General features: G+C 37.2%; 1 protein-coding gene across 1 annotated transcript in view; it reads right to left on the bottom strand.

The window, feature by feature from the left end:
• Window positions 1-20,141, bottom strand: part of Slc26a7 (solute carrier family 26 member 7) — a 122,881-nt gene extending 102,740 nt beyond the window's left edge. Inside the window, exons 1-2 of the mRNA XM_048358871.1 lie at window positions 20,009-20,141; window positions 19,567-19,870 (exon numbers count right to left, since the gene is read on the bottom strand). Coding sequence (XP_048214828.1) covers window positions 19,567-19,759 — 193 coding nt within the window. The 5' untranslated portion in view covers window positions 19,760-19,870; window positions 20,009-20,141. The remainder of the gene's footprint in view (window positions 1-19,566; window positions 19,871-20,008) is intronic.
• Window positions 20,142-20,986: the final 845 nt, after the last annotated feature.

Raw genomic sequence — 20,986 nt, forward strand, 5'->3', positions numbered from 1 at the left:
TAAACTGCCCCCTTTGTGGTATGTTATTATTTCAGCCCTAGAAAAAATACATGGGTATCTGTTTTTAGAAGGAGATAGGAAATGAAAAGTCATTTGATGCTGGGGGAATTTAATTCATATGTTAAGCAAAATCAAAATATGTGTCCTTAAGTGGGAGAATTGTTAAGAAAGAACAGTAGAGAGTGAATAAGATCAAGGTGCATTATACACATGTATAGAAATATCACCGTGTATAATTAAATGTGCTAATCACAATCTTTTATTTCTATTCCAATGTTAAAGTCCGTTGTAGAACTGTGTGCTCAAAGCTCAGATGTAAAAGCCAAAGCCCAACCCAGTGCCATCACTGGGAATGTTTGCAGGAAGTCTCAAGGAAGTGTTCCTAGGCCTTCTAAATGCCTAGACGCATATGAACTACGGTAGGCCAAGCACATTTGGAACTGTGGTAAATGTTCTAAAACTTTGTCAAATGAAATTCACTCAGAAGTAAGACTTTTCCACTATTTTATTGGTCTCTCCAATTTCTAGTCCACAGAAATAAAATATTCACAGCATATTGAGGAAGTGGAATGACCAACTCATGGGAAAGCCTTGAAGTTCCTGTCCTTAGCTGGCAGCTGTATCTAACCCAACCAGAGTCCCTGCTACAGTATTCAGCATGCAGTGTCCACTCTCAGAGGATCCATCTTACCTATTTGTGACCCATGACAGAGCAACTCAGAACACCTAGCTTTCTCAATAAAAGAAAATGGAAAATCCTTCAGTTTGGTCAAATTCAAAACAGATTTGTTTCTCCAAATCACATTAAAACTTTGTTTTCTGTATTTTAAATGACCTAATAGAAAGCAAACAACGCTAAAGGTTGGGATCACAAATGAATGACTACAATTTGACTATTGTGCAAACAAAACTCTAAGACAAGACATTTAGTTTAAAATCAAAATGTGACTCTTACCCTAATAAATTGCAACACATGATAAATCATAGTTTTAACCAAATAATACTCTCAGAAGGGATGCTTTATATGAGTAAAACTTAGTAAATGATACAGCCATTAAGTATTTCCTATGAATTCCTTGAGTTTGTGCATGAGGTTACAGACTGATGCCTTGAATACAGAACATCAGGGGTATTTCAAAATTCATCCTAAAGCCAAGTTAACACTGAAAGCTAATTATTCCCTACCAACCAGAAAACACCTCCCAACATTTTTAGTATACTGTCAACAGTATTGCATTTAGCCAATAAACTAAAAATAGAAATACTTAAAAGCTCTTATTCCTATGAATAAAGACTAAGTACCACTAATTCTATGAGAGAAGGAATCAGGGATTTGGGAGGAAATACTAATAAGATCCAAAGAAAGGAAATGAAAGATTCTGTCCTTAATCACTTGCTTAAAGTCCTTGTGAGTAGCTTTATAAAAATGGAAGGCCAGATTGAATAAACAACAGAAAGGGTGGCCTTGAGGCACTTTACTAGGCTAACAATTAAAAAATGCGTACTTTATAGTAAATGCTTTCTTTTTCTCTCTTTCTTTCTTTCACTTTCTTCTTTCATTTCTTCTTTTATCTTTCTTTTTCTCTCTTTGTCTCTCTCCATATGTCTGTCTCTGTGTCTATGTCTCTGTCTCTCTGTGTCTCTGTGTCTCTCTCTTTCTCCGGTTTGTTTTTAGTTTTGTTTTGGTTTGGCTATGGTCCTTGGCTTGAATTCAGAGTCTGAATGTTGTCCTGAGCATTCTTGCTCAAGGTTAGTGCTCTACCACTTCTGGCTTTTTGGTGGTAAATTGGAGATAAGAGTCTCGTGGACTTTTCTGTACAGTCTTGTTTCTACCTATGATCCTCAGATTTCAGCCTCCTGAGTAGCTAGGATTGCAGGCATGTGCTGCCAGTGACTGATTCTTAAATAGTTTTCTTTAATCAGTTATCTCAAGATTGAGCAAGGTTTTCACTTGTTCTCTCTCTCTCGCTCTCTCTCACTTTTACCTCTTTCTTTTCTCTCTTTTTCACTTTCCACTCTTTCTCATCCTGTATTTCACCTTATATGCTCTGATTCTAAAGGAGTCAGTGGAAATACTTGCAATCTAACATTGTGGCAGAAGGAAAACAGAATCTAGAGTTACTACAAATGATCTATCAGATACATTCCTTATTTCCTTCTTGAAGTTCCAATAATCCTTCAAGATTTGTCATTTCTTCCATCATTTATTTACTGTTATGGTTATTCTACATGAGATTACAATTTATATCATAGAAAATGAGGAATTTCTAACAGATATCTTTCTACAATTTCATGGGGTTTTTATACAAAAATTCTAGAATATCTTTACTTTGCTTTTATACATATATCTGTATTTATTATTGTGACCAATAGCTTGCCATTAAGATGAGGAGTAATGATTGGACTAATGAGAAGTAATGAAGAATTTCCACAAGTGGAAATGTTTGTAGTGACTATTGAATGATAAATGATGCATGTTTAGGAAAGTATAAGGAGTAGATACTTGAATGAAATTGAAAAGATAATTTCAGGCAGAGGTAACACATTCAAAGTCACAGAGGGCAGAAAAATGGTTTAATTATTTCCTGGAATGGAAAGTCATTTAATATCCTCAGTCAAAGAGATTTATGTCACGGGGAACTTTAGAGGGTAAAGAGTCTTATGTGATCAGGTAAGTGGTACCAGCTCACCTGGAACACAGAAGATAACCACAGGAGCACACAGAACTCCTCATCCCATAACTTCTTCTGTGTAATAGAACAATCATATTTTAAAAATACCTAGGCCATGCAATCTTTCTTTCTCTGGGTCTGGCTTACATGACTTAATGTAATTTTTTCCAAGCCTTTCCAGTTCCTTTATAAATAGTACAATGTTATTCTTCCTGATGGATGAATACAATTCTATTGTGCATATATACCACATTTTCTTGATCCACTCATCCACTGAGGGGCATCTAGGATGATCCCATATCTTGGCTCTGGTAAATAATGCTGAAATGAACATAGTTGTGCTGGTGGCTTTAGTAGGGCCTTGTTTGTGTTCTATTGGATAAATGCCCAGGAGTGAAATTGCTAGGTCATAAGATAGCTTTGTTTCCCTCATTTGTGGTAGGTAGAATGTGCCTATTAATCTACAAGTAAACACACTGGATGAAAAAAATCTTCACTGGGATGCAATAAATTATTCACACAGATTGAGACCACAGGAGAGGAATACAAAGGCACAATACCTGCATCTGATCTTATAAAATCATATAATCATATAAAATATTTATCAACATGAACTCCAAGAAGTGTAAACAAAAGGTTTTTTTTGCTTTTCTTACTGTTTTTGTTTTCCTTTTGTCTTGTTTCTTCAATTATCTCTTTCAAAAGGTAAGGGGATCACAGAAATGATGGAACACAGGCCGAACAAATGCAGCAATGGTACTACTAGACACTATGTCAAAAGTGAACTATGCAGCTTATGGATGGAGATGGGACAGGAAGGAAAAACTGGAAGAGAGTGTGGGAAGGGGTGACATTGTTCAAAAAGAAATGTACACTTTCTCTACCTTATGTTAATGCAATCTCTCTGTACATCACCTTCTAATAACAATAAGAAAAAGCATGAAAGGAAAAAACAAAAGAAAATTTAAGTCCAAGTTTGGAATATTTGTGTAGCCAAAGCTTATGCTACAGTTACTAGTACTAATGGCATTCTCTTTGGTGCCAGATGAGACACAACCAGCCAAATTAGAGAGGACAGAGCTTGCCTTGCCCTTGAGAGTAAAATTAGAATGAAATTATTGCTCAAGGAGAAAGAGGAGGAGCAACAGTAGGTTCCTTGGAAAAATGACTGTCTCTTTGATGTGCTGTGACTGACATGGTCGGCTCCAGCCTGTGTGGTCTGCTGAGGAGGTACAAGAATGCACAGAGATCCCATAGCCAGAAGCCACCTACTCAACCCTGAAAAGATCTCCTCGTACCTCTACTGTCCACCGTTGGCCCACGAAGACAGAGCTACCTGTGCCTTCCATGCTGCCTTGTTTTCCTTGCTTGACAGGCTCAGTGGTCAGATTTTCATCTTGTACAATGAGTGCATACAATTTGCATAATTTAAACATTTCTGATAAGGACTTTTTAAAACAATGAAAACATTATTCTGAATTTTTATGGACATTTTTAAGCCATTCTTTTCTGCCAAGAGCAATATGACAAGTTTTTATTTTATTTTATTTTTAGGAAATTAGTATGGAGTTATCATGGTCGGTAGCTATAATCCTACCTACACAGGAGCGAAAGATCAGAAGAACAGAAGTTTCAGCCAACCTGGGCAAAAACTCATCAAAATCCATGTCAACAGAGAAAGCATGGCATGGTAATACATGCTTGTCATCTCAGCTAAGTCAAGGAGTATAAATAGGTGTATCACTCTCAAGGTAAACCTGAAGCAAAAAGAAATAAGATCTATCTCAAAAATGGCCAGAGTAAAAATGGTAAAGGCCTGGCTCAAGTTTAGCATACCTGCTTAACAAAGAGCCATGAGTTCATAGTACCATCAATAGTTAGTAATAACAACAATAGCAAATAATGATAAAAAGGAAGTACCATAATATTTCATCTTGTTTAAATAGGTGTCACACATCTAATAAGGAGGTAACAAGGGCCAGGCTGAACATTAGGTAAGTAAACATGTACATATACCATAGTGAAATCCAACAAAAACTGTTAAAAGGGAATGAAAATAAGAAAGAACATTTGATAGAAATTGTAAATATCATGGTGAAATCCCTTTATGCCATTACATTATGCTAATTTTTTAAATTAGGGAAAGTGGAAAAGATGAGTAATTGAAGAAAAAAAAATTTCCTATGGTGAGGAAGGGTGCCAGAAACCAAAGGCAAGTTGTCAGGCAAAAAGTCAATATACAGGAACTAAACCATTTCTTTGGTCTTTTCTTAGTGTACCTTCTTTGGACTCTGGGACTGCCTACCCAAGAAAAGAAAGCAAAATACTTCAGCCCCTCCATACTTTTCTAAGACACAATGTGACTGGAAGAAAATCCCAAGTTTGTGGGATGTGGAAGGAAGTGAGTGATAAGGTAATGTGCACTGTAAAACAACAGCAATTCATGGCCTTGGCTGAGAGTTTTAAATAGACAGCTAGTGACCAAACTGTCTCTGCTTCCACAAAGTTTAACCCCAGTGCAGGAAAAGACAATTAAATGTGAGTCCCAACAATTACTCTAATTCCAGAGAGCTTAGTTTCAGAAAAAGCAGGGAAAAAAAGTAATCCACTCAGAACCAGATGCAAATGCAGAAGGGACCAGTGATATTGATGGCAAGGCCTCATCTGGGAGAGAATTAAACTGAATATTCACTCTGACTCCTATAATCTATTAGCATCTTCATTGTCATCATGGAATCATAGATTTATGGACAAATATTGGGCTCATAACACAGCAATAAGGATATTAAGTGCTCCTTTGGTAAATAGAAAGGGTCATATGGATGCAAGCTAAGAATGATAAAATATACAAAGGCAGGTTTGTGTTGAGTTTGTTTTTTCAACCTGGTGTTTAAAGCTCAATGAATTATTTCCCCAAATTCACTAATAGAAATTTCAGAATTGTCTCTCTCCTCACTACTTCCACATTTAAATATTTCTAGTAGAAGATGCAATACTTAACTACCTTCAAAAATGGGAGTTTGTGGAGAGGAAAGAAGCAATCTCTTAGACTGACAGAGACAGAATTCTATAAATAAACATGCATGTGAGACAGCATTTTACAAAGCATTATGGTTTTAACATACCTCAGAAAATGGATTGTGTATGGCCCTCTTGTTCAGAAAGAGTTAACTTACTACTTAAAGAAAATCCAGCTACCTCCAGAGAGGATGAATTAGTTCTTGGACTTCAGCGGAATGAGTGTGTAACACCAAACACTGAGGCCACATGGAAAGGAAGAGTTGCACAAGTGAAGGTTCAGGACAAGCTTGAGCAGTCAGTGGTGAAGTCAGGACACATAGCTACCAGCCCAGGCTGGTAGTCCCTTCTCACCCAAGACAGTCTAAGGGAAGGAAGCAACTCGGACACCCATTATTGTAGGAAATCAATAATGCTGGTTCTCTCTGCACATTTCTTGTGTCTAGCCATATCCCAAACAGTTTCTACATAATAAACTACATGAGAGCAATTATGGTCCCATGGGACACAAATAGCTGCCACAATGTTCCTGTACCCTGTCATAGACATATATGCTGGCTCTCATGCTTAGAGACCTTAAGAGAATGAAGCAATATCCCTAATAGACTAATTTGGCTATTTGGCATCTCTGCCTTTTCCGTTTGAGATTTGTTTGCTTATGACTCAGTTTCTTAACTGGGTCAGTAGGGTGAGGGGAGGAAATTGAGAGATTGAGAGAGAGAGAGAGAGAGAGAGAGAGAGAGAGAGAGAGAGAGAGGGAGAGAGAGAGGATTTGTGTATGTCTGTATGTGGGAGTCTCTGCATATGTTAAATGATATCTATCCAGCAAGCATCATGTCAGTAATAGCTACATCTAAGTATGAAGTTCTCATCTTGGAAATTTTGATAGAAGTTTCCATAACATTTTGAATGATGCCCAAAATGTCTCTAATTTAATCCTCTTGGGAGATTTCTTGCAATGTTGATATTCTCCATTCTCTCACCTTCAAGTAATAGAGCTGAAAAACTACTGCCAGGAAAACATCTGCCCAGAATTAAGAACCCAATTAACAGCCCACATGAAAAATCCCTGTGGAGTTTCTGTTTATAATCTCACAGGGAATGGATAACAATAATAGCATCACAAAATATCATCTATTCAACAGTTAATTTATACTAAATTCTTCCCTAGGCAGCTGATAGTCTCTCATTTCTTCTCCAGAGTAGATCCATGTATTAAGTCGGTACTATGATTTATATTTTATATATTGGAAGACTAAGTCTTAGAGTAGAAAAAGAACTTTACTAAGTGATGCAGGCAGAATCCAAAATGAGATCTCTCTGAATTATTTGAAATTATTTATAAAAACGCTTCCTATATACCCAAAACCCACCTTAAATCCCAGGACAGATATAGAGAAATGGAAACAGCCTAAGTGTCAAGGAATGGGAAAAGAAAATGTGACACATATACATAATTTAGCCAAAACAAGTGTGAAATCCTGTCATTGTGACAACATGAATGTAACTGGAGATTGGTGTGTTAAAACAGGCACTTTATGCTATCACTCTTCTATGGAATATTTAAAAAGCTGACCTATTAGATGTTGGGAGGATGCTGGTTAGCTCAGGATTGGGAGTGAGACAAGGGAAAGTTGAGGAAAGGCTAGGAAGTGGGTACTAAATTACAGCTTGAGAAGAGCAAGAAGCCCTGGTACTGTTCACTATTGAAATTTGGAGGAGGAACTTTACAATGTGATAGAAAGGAAAGAAGAGAAAGAAGAAGCTATTCCAGGAGAACTCAGAAGACTTCCTGGATTGATACTGTGCTGGTACAAAGCAAAAGTTACATAGGTGATTGGCATTTGCATAACATAGACATCATTAACACCCTCTCTAAAGGGTGTGATAAAGGCTTGAAGGCTGTGTTGAAGAGAAAACATGAACTCATAGTTGGTTTTCAGGCAAGAATTGCTTTCAAACTATAAGTTCAACCAACATCTTCCAAACACAGTGTGTGGGTATGCATGCATAGGTGTGTGTGTATGTGTGTGTAAAAAGATAGCCCCAGTACAATATGGGAAGAACTTGTTTCTATAACTGATAGAACCAAAGCTATGAAGTGAAGGCAGCATGGTCACAATCAGAGAAGCAATAACTTTGTGCTTACAGAGGAAGCCATCATAATGGATTTCTCACCGCTACCTGATTGTTGTCACACTATAGCTCAGTTTTCATTCTGAAGACCTGCAGAACTGAAATAACACCATATGTTAGATTTGTAGATGCTATTGAATTACCGCTCAGGTCCAACTTGACTCTTCTGTAAATTAGTAATTCTAAAATAATATTGATCCTTTTACTCTGGTGATTTGAAATACAATTGCTGTGATTAGAAAACTTAGGATAGAGTTATTTTGTATACAAATAGAATTGGTAAAGTGTATGGTGTCCTAGAGTAAGTTTTTATATATTATTAAACCAATTATTTATTAACACCATTATTTAAATTTAACTTTATGACTCTTTTATTAAATGCTGAAATATTAACTTTATTGATAATAATTGCTAAATATTAATGATCTTGGACACTATACCACTCTTGAGTACTTATGAATTCATTCCACAAAACTCAGACATTTTACAGCCTATATAATTTTAAATAAGTAAGTTAAACTTAAAGTCAATGTTAAGCTCCCAGTAGCATCAAACCTATGGGCACTGAGATTTTACTAATCACTTGTATATATGATCATACAAAATGATATTTATCAAAATGAACTTCAAGAAATGGAAATGAGGATTTTATTTTTCCATTGTTGCTGTTCTTGTTTTCTTCTTTTTCCCTTTATTGTCAAAGTGAAGTACAGAGGGGTTACAGTTTCATATATAAGGCAGTGAGTACATTTCTTGTTCAACTTGTAACCCCCTCCCTCATTTTCCTCTGCCTCCCCCCTCCCCTTCCTTCTCCCCCTACCCCATGAGTTGTACAGTTGGTTTACACCAGATGGTTTTATAAGTATTGCTTTGGAGATTGTTTGCCTTTTATCCTTTATCTCTCGATTTTGATATTCCCTTTCCCTTCCCTAGTTGTAATACATGTATATACAGTATCCAGGGTACTCAGATGAGATACAGTAATAGCAGGGATACAAACATAGGAAGGGAATATGAAAGAAACAAAAAAAAGGTCCGTTTTCACATGGCATGTTGTACCTGTCTGTATCTTTACTCTTGTTTGTAAGTTTATCTATTTGGGGGAGGGTAGCGGGAAGCACAGAAATGGTGGAATAAAAGCTGAGTAAATGCAGCAGTGATGCTCACTAGACACTATGTTGAAAATGAACTATGCAATTTATGGGTGGGGGGGTGGGAGAGAAAACCTGGGAGAAAGCAAAGGAAGGGGAGACACTGTTCAAAAAGAAACGTTCTCCTCACCCAACTTAGCTAACTGTAACCCTTCTGTACATCACCTTTACAGTAACAATTTTTAAGCCAAATTGCTCCCCAAGACCTTTGAAGAAAATTCGTAGGGGTCAAGAGATGAGCCTGATGTTTTGATGTAAAGATAGGGAACCAAGGTGTGACCCCTGGTGCCTCTCTGTCTTCATTCTCTCATGAGCCAGGCGTCTTCTCAGGAGCCTGAGCTTTTCCTACACTTTGTCTGATCTTGTAACACTTGACTCCACAACATTAACATGTGTGTCCTGGCCCCACAAGTTGACACTCAGGCACTAATCTTACCATTTTCCTGGCTGAGTTTAGATGTCTTAGCTGTCCTCCATAGATGTGACCTCAATCCTAGGTCAAAATCTCTTCCCATCTTCCCGCATCATGCCATGACCTCAAATGTGGCTGTGCAGAAGGCTTTCTTCAACCCTTTCTATGGACTCCCTTCTGTCTCCTCCACCCAGAGGATCACTGCTAGTTGTATAGTTGGACACTGAAAAGGACAGGTTTCCTGGTGGGAGAAGGCTCTGTCCAAGAGTATGTTTTCCTTTCTTCTCCTATTTCTTGATTCATGCTATTGTCATGGTAAAAACAAATTTTCTAAGACTTGGGCCTGTGTAAAGTAAGCTCTGATGTGTTTCTCTTTCTCTTTTCACAAGCATTCAGTTCTAATCTTTAAAAAAAAAAACTTCTATCTCAGGTCTAAACTATTTCTCTCCTATTTCTGTCCTGGTGTGCATGTAGCATACACAGGAGCTCAGTTAATGAAGTGGACACCAATGTTCTGTTCTTAAATGTTATCTGTACAGGATTACAGAGGTCCCTGACAGAAAAAGTGACTTGCAGGACTTGATTTTTTTTTTTAGAATTGATGTCTATATGATTGAAACTTGGTAGCTACTTAAAAGATTGTCACTTTTTATTCTCTATAGTGATCTGGTTTTTGACCACGAAATGTTTGTGTAATGTTATGTTATATAATGTTATAGACAAGCTGGTACTAGTCTTCATGTTCCTAAATAAAAACAGAATTTTAAGGCAATTTTCTGGGTTATACAACCTACTCAAGGCAAAAAGTGGTTGAAAGTAATACTCTACAAACTTTCATTAAAAAAATGTTCCCACCCTTACATACCCACATCAGAATGATATCTCCAAGGTTGGAATAACAAGGTCATATTCTCATATACTTTTATACACATTTCTAAGGAAAGAAAAATAATAAGCCCCTTGTGGGCATGATTGTTATCTTACACATTGCAGTGTCTTTCCAAGAACAGAGCAGAAGACTGTATATTCAGTGAAATATTTGTTTTAATAGACATGAATAAAGAACCCTAACAAGACCAGATTCAGCATTCTTGACAACAAAATAATTAGGTACTTGTAAGCTATTCCAAGAATTACACATACAAAATCAAACCCACACTGCGTGGGTAATGATGAAAGGTATTTCCATCTGCCAATTGGTTTGTGGTGGTCTTAGCATTGTTATTAGCAAACCACTGCATAGCCAGCTGTCTGCTTCACACTATCAGCGGGCTCTGGGTTACATGATAGTACATGTGGGTCCTCAGAGTAAATTTACATATAATTAAGAACCACAATTGTGTGAAAACAAAATTCCTATCATACACACCCTTAGTTCACAGATAACTTTTTAATCAAAGATCAGAGGTTCTAATCACTGGAAGGGCTGAAGTAAGTTATAGCATGTGTTTGTGCTGTGAACTGACTATACAGAGGAAATCTCACAAGAAAGAAAATAGAGAACTTTCATGGTCCAGAAGCCTCATGAACAACTGGTCTACTAGATTAAATATTAGAAATAGTAATAGATTCTAAATCTCTCTCTGGAATCTATTAAATAGTGGCTTTCACCTGTAATCCTAGCTAGAGGATCCTAGCAGAGATTGGAAGGGTCCCAGTTTCAGGAGTTAAAAAAAAAGTTTTAGAGACCCAATCCCAACAAATAAAGTGGGCATAAATGTGTGACTCTATAACTCCAGCTATGACAAAAGCATAGGTAGGAGAATCCTTGTTTGAGGGAGACCAGGCAAAAATTTAAAGATCGTGCCTGAAAAATAACCTAATGGCAAAACCATCTAGAAGGATGACTCAAGAGGCAGAGTGCTTGTTTAGCAAGAACAAAGCCTTGAGTTCAAACTCCAGTACCACCGAAAGGCAAATATTGGAGTTTCTTTTTTACTGCAGAATGAAATAGATGAGAGAGAGAGATAAGACTGTACATGATCTAAGGCATTTCAACTGGCAAGGAATGAATTTGGGTGGCTTTTTATTAAGGTAGGAGCATGGACTTAAGAGTCCCTCTTTTTTGTTGAAATTATATTGCCTTGGTTAACTAATCAGCCTTTCATTATATTTTCGTCATATAGTATTAAAAATGCTTGAGGTTTCTGTGAAGTTTAATATAAAATGCAATGAATGCTTAGCACTATGTATGGCAAATTGTAAGCATTTAGCAAATGTTCATTATAGCTTCTATTACCAGGGAGGTTACCACCAAGATGATGGGCATCAGATGTGGCAAGAGACTGACAGAGGGAAGGATTTACAGAACATGATTAATAGAATATGACTGTTAAAGAGAACAAAGATCATTTCCAGATTCCTGGCATGGACAACTGTGTGGTTGGGGGGTAACTTCTATGACTATAATAATAATAGAGAGGATAAGGACTGGTTTGAGAAGGAAAATGATGTGTTCAATGTTAAAATATGCCCCTAGGAGACATTAAGAGGGCATCATCCAATAGGCAGCTGTATGTCTATATCAACATGTGGGAAGAGAATGTATTTCTACCAGAAGAAAAGTAGAAAATGAAGCCATGGAAGTTGATTAGCTCATGAAAAATGAAATGTATAGAAACAAAAAAAATGATGATCAAGCAGAAAACACCATACTGGTTTTTGATGGGAGAAGTGATGTTGAGATGAGATGGAGATGTGCTCTAGAGGTTCATGGCAGATAGGACTAGAGCCTTACATGGAGGGTAGAGATGTTCCCAATATAAGAAATGTTAAGAGAAGTGAAGGAAACCTTTGTAAGGCAAGGCCTGGGAGACTAAAAATATCTGCAATGGTGCCCCAGGCTGGCAGTGATCAAGATGAGAGAAAGTATTTAATCAAATAGAGAGCAGAGCTCAGAGGAAAGAAACCAAACCAAACAAAGGACTTTCTGAATCCATGGTAACTAGTTGTAGCTTCTAAGGTACTTTCTTTGTCCCTTTAACTTCCCTAAGTCTGTATTTTAGTCTCACGCAAGCACTGTCTCCTATGTCACCTCTATTGTTCATGGAGACTCAGGCAAGTATGTCTCCCTTTGCCTCTCAATCTAAGCTACTCTAGCAGGGTGCTATGAGAGTGCAAAAGGGGGAAGAAGAAAGAAGAAGAAAAGCCGTCTCTCCTCCTATAGTATTCTTTCCAGCAGAAGAGTTATGTTCCTAATTCATCCCCTCTGTGGGTCTGAGGCAGTGGTGTAAAGGGAGGCAGAGTCTACTCCCCCCCAGCCAGTTTATGCCTATCACAGTAGAAACAAACAGGAAGGAAAGGAAGTGGTGGGTGAAGACTGAACACTGGCAATTTTTTGTGTGAATCCTCTATACAATTTCAGGGAAGTTAGCTCATGCTCTGAGGCCCTCTCTCCTCACATAATGGAAAGATAAATTAGGATAGTGTTTGTATGTCCTACTTCATTTCATCAGAGTAGAAACAATTTGTGCAACACATTAAGATTGCAATAGCACTCATAGGTGTTGTTAAGATGAATAGAAAAAACTCAAGCCAACAGAAGCAAAGGAAAAAGGTATTTTGTACATGCCTGTGAAAAGTCACTGGGGTACTAGCCGTCATTGTCATCAGCACTCAGTTTTCCTCTGCTTCACCTGTGGCTAGGCTGCCTACAGTTTCAGGCTGTGAAGGTCTTGGGAATACTGAAATGCATCATCTTTGTCTTCATCAGACCCAGCACAAAAGAAAAGAAAAATGAGAACGGCTGAATGGAGCCTAGCTAGAGTGAAGGCTGGGATTATAGTTAATGGAGAAGGAGAAAGTGAGCAGTGTCGCCAGCTCCTGTGAATATTTTTATGGGAGTCAAGTGCCATATGCTTGAGACTGACTCAGGCATATTTAATTACCGTTGTTCCTGGAGAAAGGAAAGTGTATAGCAGGAAGATACAGAGTGTGCAGGGTTGAGTTAGAGCTACACAGCTAATGTGAAGACTCTGTATCCCTAAGGCTGCAGAAGGCAGGGAAGAATTCCCAGACAAGCCTTTAATCTTTGCAATGCAGTATGCTTCAGGAATTTCCACTTATTGTTCCACATGTCACTAAGCTGCCCTCGGGAGTGCAATGAAGCTAAGCTTCCCCACATATGTTTCGGTGCCAGTAATGCCACACATTCTGCATAATTATAAGGAACATCCAGCTTTTGTCTGTGGACCAATACGTTGTGGTTTGAACATCAGGCAATCCTGTGGCAGCTTAAAGTTTTCATGGTGTGGGAACAGAAATTCTAGGTGATCCTTTGGAATACAAAGCAAAACACTCTCAAATTCCTCCTGAGTGGATCAGGTTCTTCCATGGCAAGTCATGCATTTCAGCCTCCTGCTGTGTCTCAACACTTGAGTTTTCATGTTGCAAACAACATAGCCCCCAAGTGCTCATGCAAAAGACCAGCATGAGAAGGAAACGCTATGGAGACTGGTCTTAGCTTGCCAGCCATGTCTCTACAAATGTTTGTACATCTACAAAATATATTCAGTATTGAAGGCCTTCAAAATAGCAGTAAAAGAATATGAAGAAAGGCTTCTATCTACATGGTAATGGTCATAAGAGTTCCTAAATTTTCAAAAATATTTTTCAAAGTCCAAACAGTTTCTAAGAAATATTTGAACATGGTAAAAGAAATACCTAAAAGTTTCTTTTGTCTTTCTTTATTGAAATATGTATATTTATATTTATTTACTTTGATAACTTAACAGTCTGGTAAAAGCAATAGATTTTTTTCCCAAAATACTTTTTAAAACAAAGTAACAAAAAATATGTTAAGATTCTAAAGAAATGATGTATAGTAGAATATATTAGTCCATGTTTACATCCCTGAAGGTTGTCTGGATCCAGGTTAAGAAACCAATTGTGATGTAATATTCTTAGGATTGTTTTATTCATGGATAAACTTGAAGCATTTCAAAAACACATACACAAATGAAGAAGAGAATAGGAAGAAATTGCAATCAAGAATATAATGAGGCTGGGAATATGGCCTAGTGGCAAGAGTGTTTGCTTTGTATACATGAAGCCCTGGGTTCGATTCCCCAGCACCACATATATATGGAAAATGGCCAGAGGTGGTGCTGTGGCTCAAGTGGCAGAGTGCTAGCCTTGAGCAAGAAGGAAGCCAGGGACAGTGCTCAAGCCCTGAGTTCAAGGCCCAGTACTGGCCAAAAAAAAACCCATATATATATATATATATGTATATATATGTATATATATATACATATATATAATGAATATCCTACAAAATTAAGAAGAGGGAAGGAATGGATAGTGGAATGATGGGTGATAATATTGAAAGGAGTGGTACCAATCAAGGTTGATTGTATTTATAAATGGCTTTGTTAAATGGCAACTCCTTTGTACAACTTCATAAAGATAATAATGAAAAATGTAAAATTAAAAAAATGTTTGAAAGAAAATATATTGGCAGAGGGGGGAAAAATTCTCAGCCACCCACATGAGTAAATAGGAATCAGGAACACTAGCAGGGAGGGTGGCAGGGAAAGAATAAGTTGTAGGAACTGTGCAGAATGCAGTGTGTGTATCCTGTCTCTAGAGGCTTCTAATGAGAACACCCAGATTCCTGCAGGCAAATGTGGGCCCTGTACGACCATGTCTTCCCTTTGTGAAAGAAGCTAAGTCCCTGTATTTTTATATCAACTATCCACATTTGTTAGTGTTGATTGAAGTAAACGTTATTTGGGACAAAGAATTCACACCATTTGCAGACTTTTCCAGAAGGCAGCAAATTTGTAGCTCCATGAAATGAATATAAGTTGGAAGAAACCAAATAATTACTCATTGTATTCATGTAGTTTTCTACTATCTGCAACTTTATTACATGCTTTTATAAAACATTAATATTAGTTTAAAGTCAGCATTCTTCTTTCTTATGGTGGTAGCCTGCTGCCCAGTCTATAGTTTATAGCATGTCTTTTTATGTACATTTTTATTAGCTTGTAATAACTATCCAATGAGAGAGGTTTCACTGTGATATTTCCATATAAGCATGTTGATCATTGTCACCCACCCATCTATTATACATTTTATCCCTCCTCCCCAACCTCCCCATGTTTTTATAAATTTTAAGTGAGTTCTATTATGACTTTCTCATCATGCACACAATGTATTTAGAGCATATTATCCCTGAAGAATGTCCTAATATATCCAATACATTGAAAAGTTACTTGTATGTGTTTTACAGGATGTAAGTTGGTAAAGTTGTAAAGGCAAAGGTATTGTCTTTGGTTACAAAGATCACAGATCACTGTAGAAAACTTTGTGTCAAAGTTTTTTAATACAATGTGTTAAATGGAGCTTATCATGGAGATAGGTGAAGAGTACAAAGGGAGTAGTAGAGACATGTTCCCATAAGACTGAAAGGATTCTCAGAAGAGATTGTTATATTAAAAGGCCCAGATTAGTTTACCATCTCATAGGATATGCTCAAGAATCAGGTTTGCATCTATAGGAAACAGAAAGCTATTAAAAATTATGAGGAGGGAGGGAAGCAATCTGGTCATATTATTTTGATTATTATTATTCTAGCTGAAGTATGGAATATCACCCACAGTCAGGGATGGAACAGAGACTAAAGATATCCAGGAGGATAATGATGTCAACTCAGAGATCACAATAGGACAATGCATAAATCATAGAATAAGACCACTTGGTTGGAAACACATTTAGAGGCAAGAAATGAAAAAAGCTAATGACTGATGTTGAGTGGAGAGGATGGTGGGATAGAGGGAAGGCTTCACGATGACTCATAGGTCTTCCTATGAGAGTAGTTCTAATACAAAGGTGACAACATAATCTCTGGAATCAGATTACTTAAATTCAGATCTTACGCTCATCAGCTGTGTGGCTTCAGGAAGTTATTTATCCTCGCTGTGTTATTTCCCTTCTGTAAATATGTCGAGTGACCTGGCAACACTGCTTAGATTTGTGCTTGAAGATTACTTATTTTCGGAGATCCAATGTTCCATTAGGTGTGATTTCAGAACAAGGAGGTTTCTATGTGTAAGTATGTAGATTTGAGGTAGGGAAGAAAGTTTCATTAAGACATGGTAGTGTCCAGAGTCCTTTATACCAATGAAATCATCTAAGATGGTTTTAGAAGAACACTATGACTTGAATCTTCAAGACTAATGTTTAAGGGGAAGACTAGGAGGCAAAACCACAGAGATTCTTAAGAGAAGGCCAGACAGGTAACAGAAGGAAAATAAGAGTGATAACTTAAAACCAAGAGGAGAAAGGGCCCCAAAGAAGTATAACACATGTAGGAAATGCCATAGAGGGATCAAGTATATTGATAGCTGAGAAGCATTTACAATTTACAGTTATAAAATCTTTAGTAAAATAATGTACTGGGTAAAGTTCCTTGTGCTTATAATCCCAGGTACAAGAAAAGCATGGGTAAGACAATCAATATCTGAGGCCAGCTCCAGCAAAAAGAATGAGACCTTCCTTAAAAAAAATAACTGAAGAAAAAAGGGCTAGGGGCATGGCTCAACTAAAACAGTACTTGCCTAGCAAGCACGAAGCCCTGAGCTCAAACCTCAATACACCCACAGAAATGGTTAAATACTTAATAAAATAATTTAAAATTACTTTCGGTATTTGATCTGTTGAAAACACTCAACCGATAGCTTCCATTATTTTTCTTGATTTTATATCAATTTCTGGAAAATCCATTTCTGAAGAGATTAAAAAGCAATTATTAGATTGAATCATTAACTTTCCAGATCTGTAGGTCAACAAACAGAATTCTACCACTTTTTTAAATTTAGTGATTGAAAAGTTGTTTTCAATATCAATAAAGTTTACAAAAGAGTATTTGTTTCTACTATCTGTATTATTATTCAAGAGCAACCATTACCCCTTCTTTCTTTTAGAAATGGAAGTGATGATGATCACCAACATCATGTCATCCAAACAGGAGGTAGTAGTACTGAAATATCATCTTTACTTTGTATCCTTCTGTAGTTATGTTTCTTGTAATTTTGCCTTTGATTCTGAAAAGTGCAAGGAGGAAACCTAGATGCAAAAGTCATTTGAAGGGAAGAGTACTCCTATTTTTCCAAAGTCATGTCTCCTATTACCAATAACATTGGCGTTATGAGCAGTTGGTTGCTTTTGGCAGCTTTGGTGTATGAAGTGGAAATGTTAGCAGTGTTGGCTTTGGAATGGAGTCCCAACTCCACCGATCCTCAGGTATGAGGTCCAGGGAAAGGTCTTTACTTCTCCAAACCTCCATTTCCACACATGGAAGGAAACTGTTGTCTCCGAATTGTTTTAGGATCAGAGGAATAATGAATATAAGGGATTCATTCAGTGCTCCAACAGGAAATGTGGCTTTATGGAATTTCACTATTTAGCTCTCATGAGTAGATGAGCGAGAAAGTGAGAGAGAGAGAGAATTGTATTATAAGTATAGGTACTTTGAGAAAGCTTCATCTTTTTTGTACAACAACAAAAGCCCTTGTGTTCTTCTTAGCAATGTAATGTACCTGGTGAATACAATGTGTACCTTGTCAGTTTACTCATAGCTTTCCAAAATACCTAGCAGCTAGATCCATACACTCCCATAACATTAATGCTGAGTGAGTTTTGTGCTTCTCATCAGCTGGGGACTGACAAGAATGTTTCTTCATGACTAATGAGATAGTTGGAACACAGAATCCTCCAAAATCCAAATCCAAACAAAAGCCAACCCAGCAACTACTAAAGGCTTACCCACGAAGTGCATCATTAATGATAGACAAAGGAAACTTTATCATAGCCCCAAATCTTATTCGTCTGACTCTCTTTTAAAAATAAGGAAAACTAAAACCAAAATTCTCTTTCATTTTACATTACACTGAAACCAAATAAATTTATAACATATGCTGAAACTATCTAGTGCATACCCTCTTTTAAGTCTATCACCTAAGTTTTCAAATGACAGAGTGGCTTTTCATTTGGAGTTAAAAATGAAATCAAAGCAAGGCCAAGAGTGCCCTAACTAGTTATTAACTTGGCATTTTTATGAAAGATTATTATGCTTTGCTATTGGCAGAATGGTCATTAAATGTGTAATGCAAGACTGTGGAGTGAAACAGAATCCCATAAAGTATGATAGCACGATGGATGTGAAGTAGAGCCACCAAGGCAGATGTTCCTCATCATACTAGAAACACAAATACACAAACCAGTGAGCTCCAGCTTCAAGATAACTTAATTAAATGAGTGCTTATAATTTAACAGAATAAATCCTTGTTAAAGCCAGGGAGGTAGGAAAACTGCAAGATACGTAAACCTACAAAATCTATGCCAAGAGAACAACGCCCCAACCTTAAGAATGAGAAATGGATAAAAATCAATTCCTGTTCTTGCTAAGGTAGAAAGTCATTACAGGAACCAAGCAAAAATCTGTGAAACATAAGCCTTTAGGGAAAACACACACAAATGCACACACACACACACACACACACACACACACACTTTAGGTAGTTTCACAAAGAGAAACACTATCTAAACTGAGTATCATTTAGAATCTGCCTTGGGAAAGTTAAAATCAGAGTTCTCACCAGGTTAAATTTCTTATTGAGATATAAATGTAGCAGGTAATGTGATACAGAAGTAAACTGGTGCACACAGTAAAACATAAGCTCTAAGGATATAGAGGATTCTCTTTGCAAATAATGATCTTGGCAAAGAGCCTCCTTTATGTACAGAAAGCTTTGTTCCCTGCTTATGGCAACTATCAAGGCTAAACAGGTAATTGTATACTGTTAGTTAGGTTCAGAAACAATTGCATTCAAAACAGAAGATGTTTTACAACTAGAGTCTATGAATATAGGAAAATATCCCAGCAAGATCTGGTTAGAAAAGCTCATTGTCCCACAATTAATGATTTTTTTTATTCTACACCAGAATGCATTTGAACATCCTAAGTACATAATGCCATTCAAATTTGGTTTGATACTTAATTGCTAGTAAAAATTTTTAAAGCAATTACACCAGAGATATACATACACTCTACTCATTTCCCCAAAGTTGATATCTATTTCATTAATCAGAGTGTCACTCCCAGATCACAATACTTTTCCAAGAAGCAAAGTGACATCTATTCTGCATAAAATCAGAAAAGCCAAGAGGACATTACCTTGTGTCACCTGTTGAACTGCCAACATTATCCCAGACACGATGTCTGGAAGCAGGTTTTCCTTCAGATTGTAATGTGGTGCCCATTCCAAAATAGGCAGCCGCTTTCTACACCAGCATTTGATGTCTTCACAGTGGGGAGTGTGAAACTTGCTCCACAGTACATTTTTCTTTTTTCTCTTAGCCCCTGTCATTTTTCAGATTCCCTGTAGCAGTCAACTTCTTCAGACAAGGAGGAAAATCTCTCGCAGAACACCTCCTTTCAATGCCAGGCTCCAATTCGTCTGTGGTTTACAATGTCACAGCTACTCAGAAAATAAATAAAAGAGAGAAAGGGAGAGAGAGAGAGAGAGATTAACAGAAACACTTAAATGGATGCAGCTGGGCTATCGGTCTTACTATGGTGCCGCTAATTATTCTAGACAAAAATTATAGATATAAACCTTGAATTTTTATCGGAATGAGAAATGGTTCCTGTTAATTTTTTTTCTCTGATCTTGGAAAAGGAATGGGTTCAGTGGTAAGTTGGTCTCCAGCTCTCTCGCCAGTAATTCCGTTTATATTCACTGGAGCTTTATGTTTTTGGCTGAAATCCCAATGGTTAATGAGGTAGTTCTGGGCGTGTGTTAGAAGTAGGCTGGGCTATGCTAATGAACCCAGAAGCATCCAGCTAGCCCAGTCTCTCCCTACAGGCTATGTGAAACCATAGCTCTGCCAAAGGGATCTGTTGTACAAACTATATACAGAGATTCCAGCCATGCTTCCCTGAGAAGTATGTGTTTTCAATATACCCAACAAACTGCCAGTCCTACAAGGTTCAGAAACATGACAGGGCACTGGGATTTCCTTATGATTTTTATTGATGAAGTCTTTACTCACACAAACAAGTACAGCCAGCCACTTGCCTTGCTGTCCGGGTAAGGAATGGCTACTTCTCATAAAAACAAACTGATACTTTATCACCTGGGCTTACAAAATTATCAAAATGAACAAACATTTGTGGCTCGAGATTTTTTTCTTTGTCCCTAAGATGGGTCATTCAGTTTTCTTCAAACTTTTCCCCAAATTGTATAGTTATTTGTGCTATTGTAACTGGAATTTGTTGAGGAATAATGTATCTTTCAAACTGTTTTGTGAAATCTCCTTAACTTTGTGTGTGTGCATGTGTACCTGGGTGGGAAGAGGTACTGTTCTCTATTTACATAATTTCTTTGGAGGGATAGGGGGTTGTTTAAAGACTAAGTAGTAATTAATCTTTATTGTTACATACTGCATTCATACTATACTAAAAGAAATTCATCTAAGTCATGAACTTACACTGATAAAACAAAAAGAAATAACTGAAAACTTGAGGAAAATCATCAATGGACAGCTATTATTTGTGTAACCATTTAAAATTTCGTGCTAAATCTTAATAATGA

The sequence above is a fragment of the Perognathus longimembris genome, chromosome 12 (genome assembly GCF_023159225.1).
Source record: "Perognathus longimembris pacificus isolate PPM17 chromosome 12, ASM2315922v1, whole genome shotgun sequence".
Classification (NCBI taxonomy): Eukaryota; Metazoa; Chordata; class Mammalia; order Rodentia; family Heteromyidae; genus Perognathus; species Perognathus longimembris.